The sequence below is a fragment of the Rhinopithecus bieti genome, unplaced genomic scaffold, assembly GCF_001698545.2.
Source record: "Rhinopithecus bieti isolate Rb0 unplaced genomic scaffold, ASM169854v2 scaffold_3521, whole genome shotgun sequence".
Classification (NCBI taxonomy): Eukaryota; Metazoa; Chordata; class Mammalia; order Primates; family Cercopithecidae; genus Rhinopithecus; species Rhinopithecus bieti.
In genome coordinates this window covers 345,054-365,671 of record NW_016804218.1, presented here as the reverse complement: position 1 = coordinate 365,671, position 20,618 = coordinate 345,054, and the positions used below count along the sequence as shown (strand labels likewise).

At 39.9% G+C, this 20,618-nt stretch overlaps 1 protein-coding gene across 1 annotated transcript in view; it reads right to left on the bottom strand.

The window, feature by feature from the left end:
• Positions 1–17,218, bottom strand: part of OXCT1 (3-oxoacid CoA-transferase 1) — a 145,380-nt gene extending 128,162 nt beyond the window's left edge. Inside the window, exons 1-4 of the mRNA XM_017867294.1 lie at positions 16,745–17,218; positions 8,461–8,569; positions 7,139–7,229; positions 1,793–2,006 (exon numbers count right to left, since the gene is read on the bottom strand). Coding sequence (XP_017722783.1) covers positions 1,793–2,006; positions 7,139–7,229; positions 8,461–8,569; positions 16,745–16,822 — 492 coding nt within the window. The 5' untranslated portion in view covers positions 16,823–17,218. The remainder of the gene's footprint in view (positions 1–1,792; positions 2,007–7,138; positions 7,230–8,460; positions 8,570–16,744) is intronic.
• Positions 17,219–20,618: the final 3,400 nt, after the last annotated feature.

The window sequence follows — 20,618 nt, the reverse complement described above, 5'->3', positions numbered from 1 at the left end:
ATTTTTTAATGGTGAAATATTTTAATGGTGAAATATCTTTTAATGGTGAAATATTTTTTAATGGTGAAATATTTTAATGATGAAATACCTTTTAATGGTGAAATATTTTTTAGTGGTGAAATCTTTTAATGGGGAAATATTTTAGTAGCAAAACACTTTTAATGGCAAAAAGTATGATGAGACACCACCATAAATATGAAGGGATGGCTAAAAAAGAAGAAAATACCAAATCTCGACAAAGATGTGAAACAATCATAACTCTCATATGTGCTAAGGAGAATATAAACTGAAATGACCATTTTGGAAAAACTGTTAGTACCTACTAATGTTGAATATATCCGTATCCTTTGGGTCAGCAATTCCATTCTAGGTCTATAACCAACAGAAATGCATACTTAGGTTCACCACAAGACATATACAAGAAAATTCATAGCAGCACTGTTCATTATGGCCAAAATTGGAGCCTCCAAAATGCTCATCAGCAAATAGATAATTGCAGCATACTGCATAATGAAGTGGGTATAGCAGTAAGAATGACTGATCTATAACCACTAGCAACATGGTTGAATCTCACAGATTAATGTTGAGCTAAAGCCAGACACAAGAGTATACACTGAAATATTCCTTTAATATGACGTTCAAAATCAGACAAAACAAATCTATAAGGATCAAAAGTAAGGCTAACGATTAATGTTGGTAGTGGAATTAGAGAATAGTGACTGGAAGGAGCAGGAAGAAGGCTTCCTGGGGGTACTGGTCATGTTCCATTTATCTATCTGGGCATTGATGACATGGGTGTGCAGTTTGTAAAACTCCATCAAACTGTATTTATGAGATGCTCACTTTTCTACATTACTTCATACTATGCTTCAAGAAAGCCTTTTAAGAGACAGAAATGTACTGATAAGGACCAGAGTGCTTCCTAGAAACAGAAGTTTTTATTTACAATCTCTCCCTCCTAATTCCTTTAGTGCTCTGATGGTTCCTTCCCTACAGAGCTTGTGTCATCTACACGGTTCATTCATCTAGAACTCCCTTACTGAGTGCTTATTCTATCCCTGTGTCAGGCTCTAGAGCTACAATCATGAATAAGACCTGGTCCTGGGCAGCTTTGAAACTGACAAAATAAACACGTAACCTATAATTACAACAGAGGGAGAGACATGCTAAGGGAATTAGGTGCAAATTGTGATAATTCTGAAAATGGAGAACCCAACTTTTGGGGAGGAGAAAGATAGCAGAAAAAAATCTTATAGGAGGTGGCACTTACACAGACATCGGTAAAAGAAAACATTTTGAGAACAGAGTGTGGAGCGGACGTGTAGAGAGAAACAGGCAGATGGACAGCTTTGCAAAGATGCACTCAGAAAACTACATGTTGAGTGTTCCTGGAATATGGACTGAGGGCAACAGCATGTGGGAGGGGAGAAGGCAAGATCAGTTGTGATCAGCCTTGTGGGATTTCATCCTGAAGGAAAGGAAGTCCCTGTAAAAAGTTTTAAGCGGAAAAGTAACAGCATGATTAGCTGGAAAGGTTGAAAGATGAAAGGCCGGGATATCAGTGAAGAGGCTCGAAGTAGTCCAAACAAGCAACACTGAGAGTCTGAGCTAAAATAGTGGGAATGGGAATGGAGAAGGGAGAAATCAAGAGGGTCTTTCAGGGAAATAATTCATAAGACTTGTTCCCCATCCTGATGTAGCTGCAGACCCACTCCAGAATTCTGGCTTTAGTGATGGAATATAAACAAAGTTGGTTGGGGGAAATTAACGAGCACTACTGACGCCTACTTACTTGATCTGGAAAGGCGTTAAGTATGTAACAAACCACTGACATTTCTCCCGATACCACCTGTTCTCCCAACTTCATTCCACTCTCCACCCTCATACTCCTCACACCCACAAGTGACCATTCCAGCCCAGCTGATTCCTTCCCAATTCTCAGAATTTCATTTCCAAACCTCTTTCCTACCCCCAGCACTCCTGACACAATGAACACTTCAAAGTGTCTGGGTAACGGGTAACTGTCAACCTCCTATTCAACTTGTTTTGCACCCCTAGCCTTCAAATGCTGAATCTGATAAGATTTCCCATCCACCATGGGTAGAAAAGAAATAGCTGCATGACTTACTCTCACCTTGTTCAAAAGAAAACTAATGCCTAAGTAACAAGTATTTTCAAGAGTGTAATTTTGAGCTAGAATGCCCTGCAAGTTAAGAATACATTTGTCCACTAGGGGTCACCAGATGCCTAATGATTCCGTTGTTCAAGGGTTGTCTCCCCATACTCTCAATGCACACAACGCCTTTTGAGTTTTTAACCTACTCCTAATACCTGGCTAGGTCCCCACAATTCTATTCCCCCAAATTCAACTCCACTGCAGCCTTCCCATCCCACCTCATGGCAGGCCCACCTTACAGATCCTCAGCCCAAAACTAACGCAGCGATCTTCAACTTCTCTCACAAACTCCACATTGAATCTCTCAGGAAATCCTGATTCCAACTTCAAAGCCTATTCAGAATCTGATCATTTCTCTCTCACTCCTTGTACTCTGCACTGTCTTGCCAGGGAACTGCAAACCCTCCCTGCTTCTGCTCCCTCACAACATGGCAGCCAAGCAAGCCTTATAAAATGTAAGTCAGAACACATCACTGCTCTTGCTCACACCCCTGTGATGGTACTTTCATTCAGAGTAAAATCAAAGGTCTCTAGAGTGGCCTGCAAGGTCCCGTGAGATCAGATGCACTTTGATGTCCCCAACCTCACTCCACCCATTCTCCTTTTTGCTCACTTCTCTTCCTCTCCTGACCTCACCATCCCTCCAACATACCTACATATCCCCCACCTGGTGCCTTTGCACTGGCCTTCCCCTGTCTCAAACTCTTCTTCCAGACATCTGCATGGCTCACTCCCTCACTTCCTTCAAGTCTCTGGTCAAATGTCACCTCAGTGAGTCCCATCCTGATCACCCAATTGAATATTAAAACCTGCCCCTCCATTTTCACACTCCCATTCCCTATTACTTTTTTTTTTTTCTTTTCCAAGGCACATATAACTTCACATATTGGAAAGTTTACTTACATGTTATGTTACTATTATAGTCCACCTCTCCCAAACTAGAGCATTTGGTCCATGAAGCAGAAATCTTGGTCTGTTTTATTCACTATTGTATTCTAAGCTGAACATCTGTTAAATGGACTTATTTCTCAATTCCACTGTCCCCCTCCTCACTGGCTCTTCTCTAATAATAGTGAAAACCTCCAAGTCTTTACACTGGATATTTACCGTTTGTCCCTCTGGATCCGTTCTCCAACCTCCAGCCTCCTCTGGACCTCAGATGGCTGCCCTGTAGACTAAATTGAGGGGTCCGCTTGCCTTCTGGCTTCTGATCGGGTTCAGCCACTCTGATTGGGTTCACCCAATGGGAGGCACATCAAGAGGATGTGGGTGAGGGAAAAATATATTCCTCTGGCTCTCTCCCTGAGAAGTTACAGCCCATTGAATAACCCCCTCCATAAAGCTTTCTTCCAGGTCCTACTTTCTTCCAGGTCCTACTAACAGCTCCCTTCCTTCACTCCTTCAGACCTGGGGCTGGCAACAGCACCCCTCCATAACAAACTCCAGGGTTCTTTATTACTCATGTTTTCCCTCAGCCCTGACCATTCCAATGAAAAGTCTCCCTTTGGTAAACTCCTCAACTACTCAGAAAATTAAATTACATTTGATATTCTCTGGAACCCAGACTAATAAAGTTGTAACGAAATAATTCATGAAGGTGGATATGATCCATTTTACTTTCTGTAGTTTTAAATATCTGAAACTCCTATAGGCCCATAGTAAAGCGAGAATACAGTTGGTCATTGATTGACTTAGGAATTTTTCTAACTACTCTCTTCTGGATCTCTTTGGCTTTTCAACCCATTACCCATTTTAAGTTGGCTCTATTTGGAGATTACATCTCTTTATTCATTTATTTTAGCTCTGAGAATCATGGTTTATATGGGCTTTGCTTTGTTATTAGACTAGTATCCTGGCATAGCAATCAAGCAGTGCATAAGACGCTAGCCCCAGGTGCACTACCTGACCAGTTTTTCAGGTCTTGAAAATGCTGTCAGCTTACAACGAGAGTGTTTCTTGCCACATAATTTACAACTCAAATTTGGCAAGTGTATATCTTACCTATTATCAGACATTGATGATAAAAAATGAGTCAGACAAGTCTCTTACCTATAAAGGCTTACAAGACAAAGAAAAATAGATGTGATCTTTTGCAAATGGGGAATATATCATTTCTAATAGAGACATGAATATTAAAACATCTTATAGCTCTTTAACACTAAAGACAATGCTGATAAGACCTTCAAAGATTGTTGCTTTCCTTTAGTAGCCAACATTTTTTAGTATACTAAAGAGAGATGTAATCTTTTTCCCGCATCACAACAAACCCGGGTTTCAAACATTTTGATGACGAGAAAAAGTCTAAGGCCAAGAATTCATTAATGAGACACATTATTATAAAGCAAAAAGATACTGTATCAGAAACAATGTCCTGCAAATATTTTCATGTTCTGAATCTAAAATTTAATTTGCTGATTTTCTGAAATCTCATTAACTGGCAATTCTTGTCAGAATAAAATAAATAAAAATAAAGTTGTGATCACTTACCAAGTTCTATTTCTTTTGTTTACTTTTCATTTTAGACATACTTAAGTCTGGATTAGATAATTATATTTGCTATATCAAGAGTACCAAAAAGAAAATGCTGCATTTAAATACAAGGCTAATTTATGACATACAGTAATTTCCCCCCTGCCCAAACTGCAGTTTCACTTTCTGTGGTTTCAATTACCCAGTCACTTGCAGTCCACAAATATTAAATGGAAAATTCCAGACATATAAAATTTGTAAGTTTTAAGTTGTGCACCATTCTGAGTAACATGATGAACCATCATCATCCTACTCCATCCTGCCCGGGATGTGAATCCTCCCTTTGTCTAGCATATCTACACTGTATATACTACACTCCTGTTCTTCACTTAGTAGCCGTAATGGTGATCAGATAGATTGTTGCAGTATTTGCTGTGCTTGTGTTCAGCCAGTCCTTATTTTACTTAATAATGGCCCCAAAGCAAAGCGTAGTAGTGCTGGTAACTTGGATATGCCAAAAAGAAGCCATAAAGTGTTTCCTTTAAGTGAAAGATCCAAGTAAGAATTAATCTTTTATCCATTAAATTTCAAAGAAAGAGAAAAATATGTGCTAGTTTTGCTATCATATCTCAAACTGCAAAAGTTATAGCAACAGAGCATAATAAAAGCTTAGTTAAGATGGAAAAGACATTAAATTTGTGGGTGGAAGACAAATAGAAATACATTCCCATTGACAGCAATTGGGTTGAGTATTAGCCATGATTTCAGAACACATCCCCCTCAAATAAGGGAGGACTACTGTAGTTACATGAGACAAATGAAATCTTTCATGAGCTGAGCACAGAAGTTCAAGTATACATCCCAGGAATTAGTTAGCCCTTCCCAAACAAAATAACTAAATCCTAGGGAATGCCAATAATCAGCTCATGGACTACATCTGACTATTAACTCCTTCAGAGCTGCAGCTTCCTCAACAAAGAACAAGGGCACAGCAGAGGGGTCACTGCCTTTATCTCAAAGTTCAAAGTCATTGGTACAGAACCAGACATTTTAGAGTGATAGACTGACCACTTGGCTCTCAAAAAACTATTATAGCTGACTAGTACAGTAATATATATATATATATACACACACACACGACAGTAATTATAAGTGTAGGTACACATGTATAATCAGATTTCTTAGCCTTTGACATAACAGCATCTATTCTGCATCAAGAATTTTATATTGATCTGCAGTATTCCTTATAAGCATAAAGCTATCTGGAAAACTGAAAGTGCTGATAATCAAAAGTATGTATAATCAAGTCAAATTAAAGGGCATAAAATATGTTTAAGAGTTATCAAGTTGTCATAAACAAGTTACTTCTCTATTTTCTGAAAAGTCAGTTAAACAAGGGACAGATGATTTCTACAATCCCATTCCCCTCCAACACACAGTAACTCTGAGACTCAGACTTACAGGCTCAGGACAGTAGGGAATACAAAACTACTGTAAATAAATGATATTGGTAATGTAATATATATATCAAAGATAAGTAAAATTCAGCATACAAAGAAAGGCTAAAAGTCTCTAAAGGAACTCGAAAAGGGGCAAGATCAATAAAGACTAGAAAAGTTTCTGTAATTGGATAAGGATACTTTGAGGATGTATAACTTAATTCTGAGAGATGTGGATAGACAGGAAAGAGGAGAGACAATCTTCCAGATGGAAATAGACCCAGAAAAGGAAAAATGGGAACAAAAATAGCATCAGTTTTATTTCCTAAATAACCTACACTATTTATTCTAAACTGCTTTTATAATCGGCTAAAATGCCAATTGGGTGATTAAAAATGTAAAATCCTTAAAGTCTTTAATTGTTGAGAGCTGATGACTTACCATTTTGTAAAAATAAAAATATGGCTTTTCCTAACATAGCTAAATGTACCCTAATGTGCATGCCATTATTAAAATGATGGCTTATTTCTGACCAACATAATATGCAATCCTATTATCTTAAGTGCTGGCTGCATATCCACCTTCCAAGACCAGCCATGTTTTTACGATTAATGGTATCCTTTTATGTATGATCTAGAATGATGGCACTGCTAAAAAAAAGGGCTTTAAACAGATTTCAAATTGATGCCAACCTTGCTTTATAAATGATCTAATAAATAACATAAAACAATACCTTTAAATTTTAAAATGCAAGACTTAATTTGAAGATATATATTCTAACTTCAATATATTTTAAGTTTAGAAAAATAAAAGCACATCACATTAAGATATAAAGTCTTAATTTATATCTTTATACTAGATGAAGCAAGTCTGCTTTACTTATGAAGGATGGTACCAAAAACATTTGGATAAATGTAACCCTCTTGACCTTGTTAAACACTAGATTTTGATGCTCATGTGAGTAGGAGAAAACTTCATTTCACTGATAAACTCTGCTTAAATATTGAGAATTGGCATTTCTCTCCAGCCAATTGTTTTTAAAATGTACACTTACCCTGCGTTGTTGCTGACTGCAGTTAGTCCTTTTACTCCAGTTTTCAGTAAAGCATCTATAAGATTCTCTGGAATTCCACATAACCCAAAACCTATATTAAGCCGAAAAAATAAACAATTTGTAAAGGCGGTAATAAAGTTCTTTCAGAGAAGTGGGTGTTATTCTTTTTAAGAGGGAAATTAAACAAAGCACATTATTAGATCCACTAAGCAAAATACACATATATATCTCAGCAGCTTAATAAACAGTCATATAGCTGTATCCAAACGTTTTGAACCATTATATCACATATCACCGCCCAGTCTTTGAACCACAAGTATAAGGCCAAGTGCAACCAGTTTATATAGCTACACATTGCCCAGCTTGCACTTAACTATGTATCTATTGTTGTCCTGCTTTATAAATCAGTTTTTCTACAACTTTTTTAAGAATGTTTACATGTCTGAGTAGATTTTACACAGTTGGAAGCCTAAGCCTAAAACGGTCATTTCTTTACATTTTCCATGATTACTCAAATTGTTTTGGGTTTAAAATAAACATTCAATGACTTACTTGGATGAGTGGGGATCAATCCTAAAAATAATCCTTGATATTATTTATCAGAAGCAGGCAGCAAGTTGGGTGCGGGTGACTCATGCCTGTAATCCCAGCACTTTGGGAGGCCAAGGTGGGCGGATCACTAGAGGTCAGGAGTTCAAGACCAGACTTGCCAACACGGTGAAACCCCATCTCTACTAAAAATACAAAATTTAGCCAAGAGTGATGGCAGGTGCCTATAATCCCAGCTACTTGGGAGGCTAAGGCAAGAATTGCTTGAACCGAGAGATAGAGGTTGCAATAAACTGAGATCGCACCACTGCACTCCAGCCTGGGTGACAAAGTGAGACTCCCTCTTGAGATTCCAAACAAGCAGCAGTAACAGAATTGGCAGTGGGGGAGGTCAATACAGATGCCTATGTCTACAGGGTCTCTGAAGGTGTAAGCTTATGAGATTAATGCCAACTTTTTAAGTAAAAAACTGGGATGTAGGGATTTTTTTCAAAGCTATTAATAAAACATGACTACTTTGAAGCTTCAGTTTTTCAAAACAGAAACACACAAATACACACACACACACACAGAAAATAAAATATTGAATGCTAAACCTTGCTAAACTTTGAGGAAGAAGACACTAATAAAACAGATGATACTATAATATACAAAATAAATAATGCATAATAAAATAATTATCATTTTTATACATCTTTGTCATTGTGACTTGCTGGTTTCATTTAAAAACATAAGGACATTACCGTAATATGAAAAACAGTATTAGTACTCACCACCAACCAAAACCGTTGCACCATCAGGGATGTCTTTCACAGCTTCTACTGGATCTGTATACAACTTGGTATGGCAATGAGCACTGGTGGAAAAGGAACAAACACATCCCTGAAATATTAAAAAAAAATTGATAATCATTTAGAGATACAGCTTTGTGTGTGTAGCAATTTATTAAATTGACAGACAAATGATAATTTCATTATCCCCTTTATATATACATGTTTTTAATTGCCGGGTAGTAATTGTATATAATGCATATATTTATACAGGTAATAAATGTATATATTTATGGCACACATGGTTGTTTTTATATGTATAGTAGACCCCCCTTATCCACAGTTTCCCTTTCTGAGGTCTGTCACCCCAGGTAAGTATGGTACAATAAGATTTGGGAGAGAGAATGCATTCTTATAACTTTTATTACAATATATTGTTATAATTGTTCTATTATTAGTTATTGTGACTAATGTCTCATAGTCTAATTTGTAAATTAAAATGAATGACAGACATATGTAGGAAAAACAACTTATATATGGTTTGATACTACCCACAGGTCAGGTATCCACTAGGGTTTTGGAACACATTCCCCTCAGATAAGGGAAGATACTATATACACTGTCTAATGGCTCAATCAAGCTATTTATAAATGCACACGCTTTTTTGTGGTAAAAATCTCTAAGCAATTTTCTAGTATACAATATATTATTAACTATAATCACCGTGGTGTTCAACAGATCTCTTGAATTTATTCCTCCTAAATAAAATTATGTATCCGTTGACCAACAACTCACCGACTCCTCACCTCCAGCCTCCATAACCACCATTTCACCTTTCTGTCTGTGATACTATCCCCCTCTTTAAAAGCCTGGAGCTTTAAGTGACTCATACTTAAAAGTAAGATGGATATTTTATCCACAGATTATCACTGAAGTCCCCTTGTAACAGATGTCTTCTACTACATAAGGGAAAGTTCTAATTCCATCCTTTGTGGTCACCCAAAAGAATGAAAGTAGAAAGAAAAGTCTGTAGGGTCCAGCCCCACAGGGTCAGTGGGTTTTTCTCCCCATGTGCGGAGATGAGAGATTGTAGGAATAAAGACAAAAGACAAAGAGATAAAAGAAAAGACAGCTGGGCCTGGGGGACCACTACCACCAAGACGCGGAGACCAGTAGTGGCCCCGAATGCCAGGCTGCGCTGATATTTATTGGATACAAGACAAAGTGGCAGGGTAAGGAGTGAGAGCCATCTCCAATGATAGGTAAAGTCACATGGGTCACGTGTCCACTAGACATGGGGCCCTTCCCTGCCTGGCAGCCGAGGCAGAGAGAAAGAGAGGAGAGAGAGAGAAAGCTTACACCATCATTTCTGCATATTAGAGACTTTTAGTACTTTCACTAATTTGCTACTGTTATTTAAAAGGCATGGCCAGGTGTACAGCATGGTACATGAAGGTGGACTAGGAGCCTGACCACTGAAGCACAGCATCACAGGGAGACGGTTAGGCCTCTGGATAACTGCGTGTGGGCCTGACATTAGTCAAGAGGTGGAGGAGTAGAGTCTTCTCTGAACTCCTATGGGGAAAGGGAGTCTCCTTTTCCTGTTCTGCTAAGTAGCAGGTGTTTTTCCTTGACACTGACACCACTGCTAGACCATGGTCCACTTGGCAACAGGTGTCTTCCCAGACACTGGCGTTACCGCTAGACCAAGGAGCCCTCTGGTGGACCTGTCCGGGCATAACAGAAGGCTCATACTCTTGTCTTCTGGTCACTTCTCACTATGTCCCCTCAGCTCCTATCTCTGTATGGCCTGGCTTTTCCTAAGTTATAATTGTAGAGCAAGGATTATTATAATATTGGAGTAAAGAGTAATTGGTACAAACTAATGATTAAATGATATTCATACATAATCATATCTATTATCTATATCTAGAATAACTATTCTTATTTTATATATTTTATTATACTGGAACAGCTTGTGCCCTCAATCTCTTGCCTCAGCACCTGGGTGCCTTGCCGCCCACAAAAGTCCATATACTGGAATTCAAATTCATAGCAATGGTGTCATCGAGCATCAGTTTCTGGTAACCCAGTCTTCCATTAATCAATAAGTATTTACTGCAAACCTACCATGTGTCAAGTCCTGTACTATTTGTTCCAACATAGTTAAGTATTAAGACATGAGCACTGCTCTCTAAGAAATTAAAGCCAACGTGAATAAAACACATACCTACAGAGTTGGGCTCCAGGTTCAATCTTAAATGTCAAAGAATGCCTCCTAAAGGGACAAGAACACCTTACAAAACAACTCATCCTCCTATAGGGCTTAAGGTTTATGGAGCCTACATAAAAGGAACAAACCATTATCTACAAGGAAGGTAAGTCTAGCCTTACCAGTGTATTATTTGGTCCCAAATGAGTCACCTAGTGAATATTCATGAGCAATCAGTTGTAAACTTTTCCCTTTCCCCTACTTCATCCACACTATGCACAAAAGGAAACAAGAAAACAGATTCTGTAGCAATCATTCATACACAATATCACCTTTCCTTTATTCTCATTACACAGTCAGCCTAAAAAGAAAGAATAACATCTGAATCTTGGTATACTGCCACCTTAAAATGCCAGTTGTGAGCTCACATCCACTGCCTAACAGTCTCCCAGACAGACACAACTGAAGTAGTCAAGGTAAGAGCATAAATGTCTATCATTCTTTTCTTCCTCTAAAAATAAGCGAGCACACTGCCCAAACCCTGAGAAATAAGTCTAGGCAGAGATAGAAAGGGCTTGAGCCACAAAGAGTTTTCCCTCTTTCCTATCCTCAAGTAGCAAGTATTCATCTGCTTCTATTTTAAACACACATTTTTTTAATATATTGAAAATGACAAGTGTGACAGCCTGAATAAACAGGCCAACAGAAGGATCGCAAGATAAAGTTGAGGATATCTCCTAGAGACACTTAAAATGACAGATCAAGTTTTTGAAGCTTAGAAGGATCTTGTAATTTACCCAAAACTATGTTAAAGCAAGACCAGATCCAAGATTTTGTTTGGCCTTCTACCTCAGGATCTTTCTACTGCAGTATGCTTCTCTCCAAGTTTTTTGAAACCTCTCATACTCTACTTCCCGTTTATTGATATATAACGAATCTTTGTGAGTGTTCTATTTCTTCCTGTATAACTCTGCTGTCATTATCTCCACTCAGAAGTGAAGAGTCAGGCCCTTATAGCTAGAAGGGGAAGAAAATTAAAGAGTTTGTCCACAGCTCAACAGTCTGTGCAGTAAGATCACCCTAACTATTTCAATATGCTGAGAAACACAAATTCCACATAGAGAGGAAGTTGGAAGAAAACTCATTTCCCCTATACACCTATACAGGCTTTTTGGATTCAGGTATCCATTCCCTCAAGCATTTACCCTTTGAGTTACAATCCAAATACACTTGAAGTTATTTTTAAACATACAGTGAAGTTGTTATTGACTATAGTCTCACCCTATTGTGCTATCAAACAGTAGGTCTCATTCATTCTTTCTATTTTTTGGTACCCATTAACCATCACCACCTCTCCCCTGCCCACAAATAAAAGCATATAACCATAGGCTTATCAAGAATTCTATTCTTTTGTTTCATCTGATAGTTTTCATTACAGTTAGAAATTACCAAAGTGCTTGCCACACTCCCTGAAAAAAAAAAAAAAATTCCTCAAAAGTATTTTAGAGAAGATATGTTTAGCCAGATAATCAAAAGTGAAAAGCATAAAGTGAAGATATTCCCCAGGTAATCTGAGAAGAGCTCAAGACAATGAAGAACTTTCAGGTACTCAAGTTTGTTTTTTTCATTATTCATATATTCAGTTAACAATATTTGTTGACATTTGATATCTATTTACTAAAGAGTCAACTTGTACTACAACAGATTCTGGAAACCCTAACATCTAGTTTAGGAGATAGTATGGCATGAAAGATCACGCTCTTGGGATCAAAAATACCCTTGCTTCAAATTCCAATTCTGCCACAGTTACATGAACCTAGGAAAATTACTTAACCACTGCATCTCTTTTTCATGGGGGGAGAGGGTATTTTAAGTTTACAAAAAGATGATAATTGTTTTCTAGGAATGTAGTAAGGATCAAATGATGTTATATACAGAAACCCTGTGCCAGGACTATAGAAGATACCCAGGGGATACTAGCTTCCTTTGGAAAATGCAAGCTTTTCTTCATTCTCCACTAGGGCAGTAAGATCAACTTGTCATTTATTGGAGTTTAGTTTTAATTTTAATTGTATATAAATATTTATGTAGGCAATAAATGTATATGTTTATGGCATACATAGTGTATTTATATGTACAGTAGACCTCCCCTTGCCCACAGTTTCCCTTTCTAAGGTTATATATGTATAAAACATATTCTGATGTTATATACAGAAGCCCTGTGCGTGGACTATAGAAGACACTCAGGGGATGTTAGCTTCCTTTGGAAAATGCAAACTTTTCTTCATTCTCTACCAGGGCAGTAAAACCAACTTGTCATTTATTGGAGTTTAGTTTTAATTTTTAACCACCTCACTCTACCATATACATACACTAAACTGATTTTACAAAGAATGTTTTTAAACACAATTCTTACTGTAGCAAATTAACCCAGGTGATTGTTGTTGAAAGTTTTCAAAAAAACACGGGTCTTAGCTTTAAGATTACTTTAACATGAGGTGATATTTATTTTGTCACCTTATGGTTAAATAAATGACAAGGAACAGCTGATATTGTTCAAGTCAGTATCAGAGTTTGAGAAACAAAAGTGAGGAGAAGTTATATGGAGAGAAGTCAAGAGATACACGTTGTAAGGAAAAGGCAGTAACATGTGAGTGGATGCACTCACAGACCTGCAGAGCATGGCATCACTGCCAAGAGGTGGTGATGTGTGTGAAAACACTTTAGCTGTCCAGAAGTGGACCAGTGTCTACCAAAGGTCGAATGTTCACCTTCAGCTAAACACTGCCAATTATGCACATGTAACAAGAATAAATCTCAACAAGCTCACAGGGAGTTACAACACTAGGCAATTCTCTACAGCAGTGGTGTGCATTGTTACTCCAATGTTGGAGGGGTACTCAGTGCTCCAAAGGAGCACAAATGAAGGAGTAATTCACTCTACCTGGTGGACTAGAAAACCAGAGTTTGCCAGGTGTTAAATACTTGTCAGGATGGTGATTCCAAACAAGGGAGCCACATAAGAGTTCAATGATATGAAAAGGCTCTGTGTACTCACAGACACCTGGGATCAGGTCTTATGCAGAGAGGTTCATGAAGATCAGGCTGGAGAAGCAGATTGAGGCAGTTTGTAAAAAGTCTTACAGACTACACTGCAGAGTTTCTTTTCCTTTTGTTTTAATTGTTTTATTTCCATAGGTTTTTAGGGAACAGGTAGTACTTGATTACATGAGTAAGTTCTTTAGTGGTGATTTGTGACTTGATCCTTCAATGAGGAAGGGACAGCAAAGCTTTTGAAACAGATGTCATAATTCAAAGGAAGCCTGAATTAAGAAAGTGCTATGGAAACTCATTATTTCTTTCCTTCACGCATTTGTACCAACTATACAAAATACTGGGGCTACCAAGTTAAAATAAATATTAAAAATAAAACACAGACATAGTCCCTGCTAGGATGAAACTTACAAACTAGCAAAGACAGTAGTCATTAAATAATTACAAAATTTTAAACACAATCATAGTATTTACTTGAGGAGCTACAAAGAAGAAACAGTTGCTGAGAAAGAATGCCAGGGACAGCACTGAGGAACATTTCATAAAGAGGCACATATGACACTTGGTGATCAACTGGAAGTGCAGCAAGAAGAGAAGATGGTTCCAGGATTTCCAGCTTATATACTGGATGGATACTGGTACTGTCAAGCACAGTGAAAGAAGAACAAAACAAGGAATGGGAAAGTCACTTTATGGCTGGTTTGCTTTGGATCAGAAAGAGCTTTAAGCACCAAATGACATCCAAGTGAAGTTCACCAGTTGCACCAGAAGGACTGCAGCTCAGGACAGTCTGAGCTTGGAAAGAGATTTCGGAAAAGACAGTGTCAAGGATGAATGGTGGGTAAAGTGTTAGTGGTACTCTTATAATCTTTTTCCCACTAATAATTTTCTATCGTGAAAATAGTTATTAAATGCTCCCCACTGCCCTGCAGTAATAATGAAGAAAAGAAGATACCTTCCAATAGTCTATTCTCACCTAAGTCCATGCCAGATAACTCTGAAAGGGGCAGTCAGTCCCCAGACCAGCAGCATCAACACCATCTGGAACTTATTAATGTAAAGTTTAGGGCCCTACCCAGGACCTACTAAATTAGAAATTCTGGGGCTGGGTACAGCAATCTGTTTTAGAAAACTTCCAGGTAATGCTGATGCACTCTCAGGTCTGAGAGACACTGGGCTTGCCCATCATAAAAATGGTAAACATTTAAGAAAATAACTATCTCATTTTAGCTGTTAGTTCTGTTTAGTGGAAAAACTCAAGGTTTCTGTTTGCCTGCAGGGTTCTCTCATGCCTATGTTAAACGTGTAGAATATCTCATCTATGCAGAGTAGCGTGTTTGTTGAGGGAGACTGAGTGTAAGGCATAAATACGGTCTCTGCCCATATTTATCTGTCATCTGCTTGAGGAGACAATATACACATCTGAAAAGTTCAACAAGCAGATAAGTGGTACAGTTCAACAGAAGCAGCAGGTGAGGATTTAAAGTGCTAAACAATAAGGGCACTAAGAGTCACAAGCTAGGGGAACAGTGGGAGGCAGGAGTTAGACCTATGATAATTAAGCCTGACAGGGGTAAGTTTGAACTCTGTATGAACTTTTAATGAGATACAACAGAACCCCTTATTTGCATCTCCTCCCTCTAAGAAGAGGTTTGCTGAGCTTCGGAAATGGTTTAATGATACACTCAAAGTGGAAAAGACTCGAAGTTAGTAAATTACGGTTGGGCAAATAACTATCAAAAGAAGGAACGTTCTTGACCTCCGCCCAAGGGTATCGCTGTGCTCTGGTTTGCACTAGCTTCAGCACCGCTGCAGTCTCACTGAAGGTCAAGTTCCCTTTTAATAATGCTTTATATATCCAAGTCTACCTGCAGTTATCAAAATGCTTCCTAAGAGGTATTTAAGAGTAAAATAGACCAGTTCTGAATCATTCCCTAGCACCTACCGAAGGAGCTCAGTGGCTCCTCTGTGTTCTCAGCGGTCAGGGATTGGATGCAGGAAAGAAGAGCAATGGGGTCTGGCAGGCACGCTTCAGGAGTAAGCACCGTGTGCATGGCATGCCGTCAAGCTCAGACCTATTATTGAATACCAAGGAAGAGGTTCCCGCGATTGAGACAGCGGGGATAAAGCCACCCTCCTGGACCTGGCGCGCTGGTCCTGCAATTCGCTCCTAGGGCTCCAGACAAGGGTGGGCTTACAAGCGAGGACAGTGCATAGGGCAAAACCACAAGTCAGTCCACGGTGGGAATGCCTCCGGATACCACTTGGTGGAGAGTTGGCAGTGGGCCACAAAAAGGATTTCAAAGGGCTCTGAAAACCGAAAGCCCCTAACCCGGATACGAGGGGCCTCGAGAGAAAGGTTTGTCCGGCCCTGCAGACCAGACGCGAGCCAGGGACACACCTCGGATGGTTTCCCAGCTTGGCCGGCAGGACGTCCTGGCGAGCGCTCCAGTCTGCCGGGCAGCAGAGCCAAATTGGGGAGGAGAGGATGGGAGCTGCATTCTACACCCGCCGCACCCGGCATCCAGCCCCGGTGAACTCGAGCACAGAGCCATAGCGAACCCAGCCTCAGATTCTGGGCCTCTAGAGGTTCCTCTGCCCAGAGTTCCCTCACTCCTGTTGCCTCACTCCTTCACCTCCATACACTGGCGCCCTCCTCCCCTAGTTCAGACCCTCAGAGTCCCTTTCCAAGGGCGGGTGCCAGGAGGGACGCCGGCGACCGCCAGGGAGCTCGAGAGCGCTGCCAGGAGTCCTCCCGCCCCTTCTCAGCCTCTCCGCGCGCTTCCTTAAGCTTCTCGCTCCATCAGGGAAGCGACTGCAGAACCAAGCAAAGGCGGTCATCCAAGAGGCCGAGGAGGCCAAGAACGCGTCACCGCGTGTCCGTGACGAGGGCACCGCGCCACGGATGCCAGATCCCAGGCTGGAGAGAGCGGGTGGGGGCAGAGGAGAAAACGCGGGCACCACTCAGGGTTTGGTCCACGTCCTTCCTGCCCGTGGCCTTCCTCTTCCCCCGCACTTTACCTTGTACCAGGCTCCCCTAGATCCGCAGGCAGAGGCGCAGAGTCGAAGCCCGGAGGAGAGGAGTTTCACAGCCGCCATCTTCGGGCTGTGAGGCAGGAGGAGGCTAGCGGGTGGAGCGCGCGTTTGGGTGTAGGTGCGCGCTGTCCCGGGCACCGCCCAGTCACTGCGAAGGAAAGCGGGGCGTGCTGGAGCCTCCACAGCGCGGCTATGACGTCTTCCCGGCCTTTCGAGCCGCACGCCGCTGGCGCGCTGCTGGTTGCTGCTTTTAAAAGAAGTGAGGCTGGGCGGGGCCCCGGCGGCGAGAAGAGACTCTGCGCAGCCGGAGCGGATCGCGGGGAAGTTCCTCTCAGAGCCTCAGGTGTCTGGGCGTATGCGAGACCGGGCGTGTGTTGGCGCGCACTTGCCGCTGCAGCCCTTCTTTCAGCCCTTTAGCTTAGATGGGGCGCTGGTGGCCGCCTCCCCCTAGGTTGTGGATGAGTCTTGGCCTAGGGTTCAGGACCCTCCGGCCGCGGGAGAATCTCCCGCCAAGCTTGTTGCTTTTCCAAGTCAGTGCTTGGTGTGTGTGTGGGCTGCATAGGGGCACCCCTCGAAACCCCCTTCTCTTCTCCCGCCTGGACGGCGTTCACGTTTCTAACATTTCTCAGCCCCTTCTCCCCAAACCTGGCCTTGGCTTACGTAGAGTAAGTTTGCTGCGAGGACCTGCCTCGAGGTGTCGGTCAAGAGGTGTGAGCAACAAGGCTTGCAGAGGAACGAGATTAAGATTGAACCTCTGTGACCTGACTTTAGCACACCTTTTCTTCCCCATCATCCAAGTTTGCGAATTTCAGGCTCTTTCTCGCACTGGAGTCCCAGCAACCCAGAGATTTACTAAGGAGATGCAACCATAAGGGTAGCATATTGCTTTAACCTTAGGCAAGTTAGAAAACTTCCCTAAGCCTCAGTGTCCTCATCTGCAAATTAAGATTGCTTATAATACAACGTCATAACGTTTCTATAAGTTAATTCATGCAAAGTTTCTGGCCGTATTATGAGGAGTCAATAAATGTTAGCATTATTTTAAGTTTATTCCATTGTAGCATTTCATTGACATGGCACGTACATATTCTGCAACCCTTGTCTTTTGATCAACTCCTTGAGGACATGAGCCAAGACTGATTTCTCCAGAACTGTCTTTGCACTTAGCAGAGTGGAAAGACCAAGTGGAAGCTCAATAACATTTTATTTGATTAAGCTGACCAAGTTCTGAGAATGTGATGTTAGTTTTGAACCAAAGCAAAGCACACAAAAATTAAATGAGATCTTAGCTTCCTTAGCAAATACAGTAAGGTAATGAACAGTGAAGATCCAGTTCAAAGTTTGTCCATAAAAGCATTTGCCCTTGCATGGTATTCTTTTAACTCTGAACTTTTTTTCCCTGTAAATGTTATAATTTTAGGCAAAATCAGTTAAGGACTAAAATACCAAGTTAGACTATTCATTTACATTGGAGAAACTAACTTAGTAATGGTTGGTATTTCAACACATTTTAAGAAGTTGGATTGAGGGGAAATTCAAGTACTGTAACTAAAGTCCCACAACTAGTGATAATTTAGCATATAGCAGCTGTTGTACCTTTATAAAACTTACACAATGTGAAAAAAACTAGCATTCCAACTGAGTCTGCTTTTCCACTTTTGCCCATTCCAATTGGGTCTACTTTTCCACTTTTGCACTTCCACAGGGCACATGAAATGGAAAAACTGCATTGGCAACTTTGCCGGTGGTCATATGACTGACTCTTGGCTGGTCTCACTTTGTTGCTCTTGGCTGAGGAAGACACATTTTAAATGTTGCATGTTATGTGACTGAGTCTCCTGAGAAAATCAGCCTCATTACTGTATGTTCAAAACACACTGTACTGTATTTTTGATGACTATGACTTCATTTTATACTTTTTAAATAATGTGTAAGTCTCCTCGACTTGAATAAATTGGATTACAAATTACAAAAAAGTTCTTATATGCTGATTTGCCTTCTAGTTACACAAAGGCACTTCAATTTTAATTGATGTGCAAAATTTTACTTCTTTTAAATATCTGAACTTTTCTAAACTAGTAAGGATATTTCCCACTTGCTTTGAAAGGCAGTTTCTGGCAAATATGTTATATTCTGGAAACTTTACTTTGTGGAATCTTACAGTTTAGCTTCCACACTTTTAAAAACTGGGAGAATTGGATTCAAAGCCTTTAAACAAAAGGTCTGATTCCAGTCATGCAATGAGGAAAATTTTTTTTTGTTTTGTTTTGTTTGTATTATGGGTTTTTTTTTTTGTATTATATTGTGATACATATGTGTATGTGTGGGTGTGGGTGTACATACACAGAGTCATGTGCCACATAACATTTTGGTCAATAATGGACAGCATATATGATGGTGGTCCCATGAGATTATAATAACATATTTTACTGTAGCTTTTTTATGTTTAGAAATGTTTAGCCAGGTGCAGTGGCCCACGCCTGTAATCCCAGCACTTTGGATGGCCAAGGCAAATGGATCGCTTGAGCCCAGGAGTTTGAGACCAACCCAGGCAACATGGCGAAACCCCATCTCTACAAAAACAAACAAACAAAAAAAGTAGCCAGTGTGGTGGAGTGCACCCATAGCCAGCTACTGGGATGGGGTGTGGGGTGGGCAGTGGGGACTGAGTCAGGAGGATTGCTTGAGCCTGGGAAGCAGAGGTTGCAGTGAGCCGAGATCGCTCCTTTGCACACCAGTCAGTGCAAGACTCTGTCTCAAAAAAAAAAAAAAAAGAAAATTTAAATACACAAATAATTACCATTATGTTACAATTGCCTACTAAATATTGTGCAGTAACATACTGTACAAGTTTGTAGCCTAGGAGTATAAGCCATACCATATAGCCTAGGTATGTAGTAGGTTAGACCATCCAGGTTTATGTCAGTATATTATAGATTAGCACAATGACAAAATAGCCTAACATCTCATTTCTCAGAACCTGTCTTTGTCATTAAGCAAGGCATGACTGTGTGGCAACATTTTATCAGATAAATGCAGGTAATATGTCAGAGTTTAATTCTCTGTTTTAAGGAGTTTCATTTTAATTCTCCTTAAATATGATGCATTAGCATCTCTCATTAGTGCAAGATAGGACATCCTGTTCTCACAGTTGATGGTATACTCCTCCAGGCTGGTAATCAGGGGCATCTGAAGACTTGTTTTTCAAATGTTGATTAACTGGTTTCACTAGAAATAGCAGTTTTTAAGTAGGTCATTTGAGTCACTTATAAAAGTGCATGTGTGCTTCATTTTATGACAATAGTCTTTTAATATATGGAGAACACAGTCCTTCAAACAATTTGCCTTTAGTAGGTTTGAAGAACATAAATCTGAGACTTCACATAAATCTGTAAATCTAAGTATTGTTTTATGATGCAAGTCATCACCCATTAATTTGCATATTTTGCAAGCTTATTTGTATAGATCCTTTGAAGGAGTCCCTTGTATTAACTAGTGTGTATTTAATATTTGTTCAATGAATAAAGAAAAAATAAACTGATTTTTTTAAATGTAGTTTTCTCAGAAAAAATGTAAAATAAATGCATGAGATACTTGGAGAAGGCTTAAGGCCTGGAATGAGATTGAAAATTATGATAAGGTACTAAGGAAACCTAAAAGAGTAAAATGCACCAGAGTGATCTTGTATACATTCAAAACTGATCATCTTATTTCTGCTTAAAACCTGTCATTGATTTTCTCCACTGCCTTTGAGATCCAAAGTTCACACTTCATAACATGACATAGAAGAGGATCATCTCTCCTGGTCTTCCTTTCCTCCACACATCTGCTTTTTATTTCAAACTATGTGTGCTTCTTG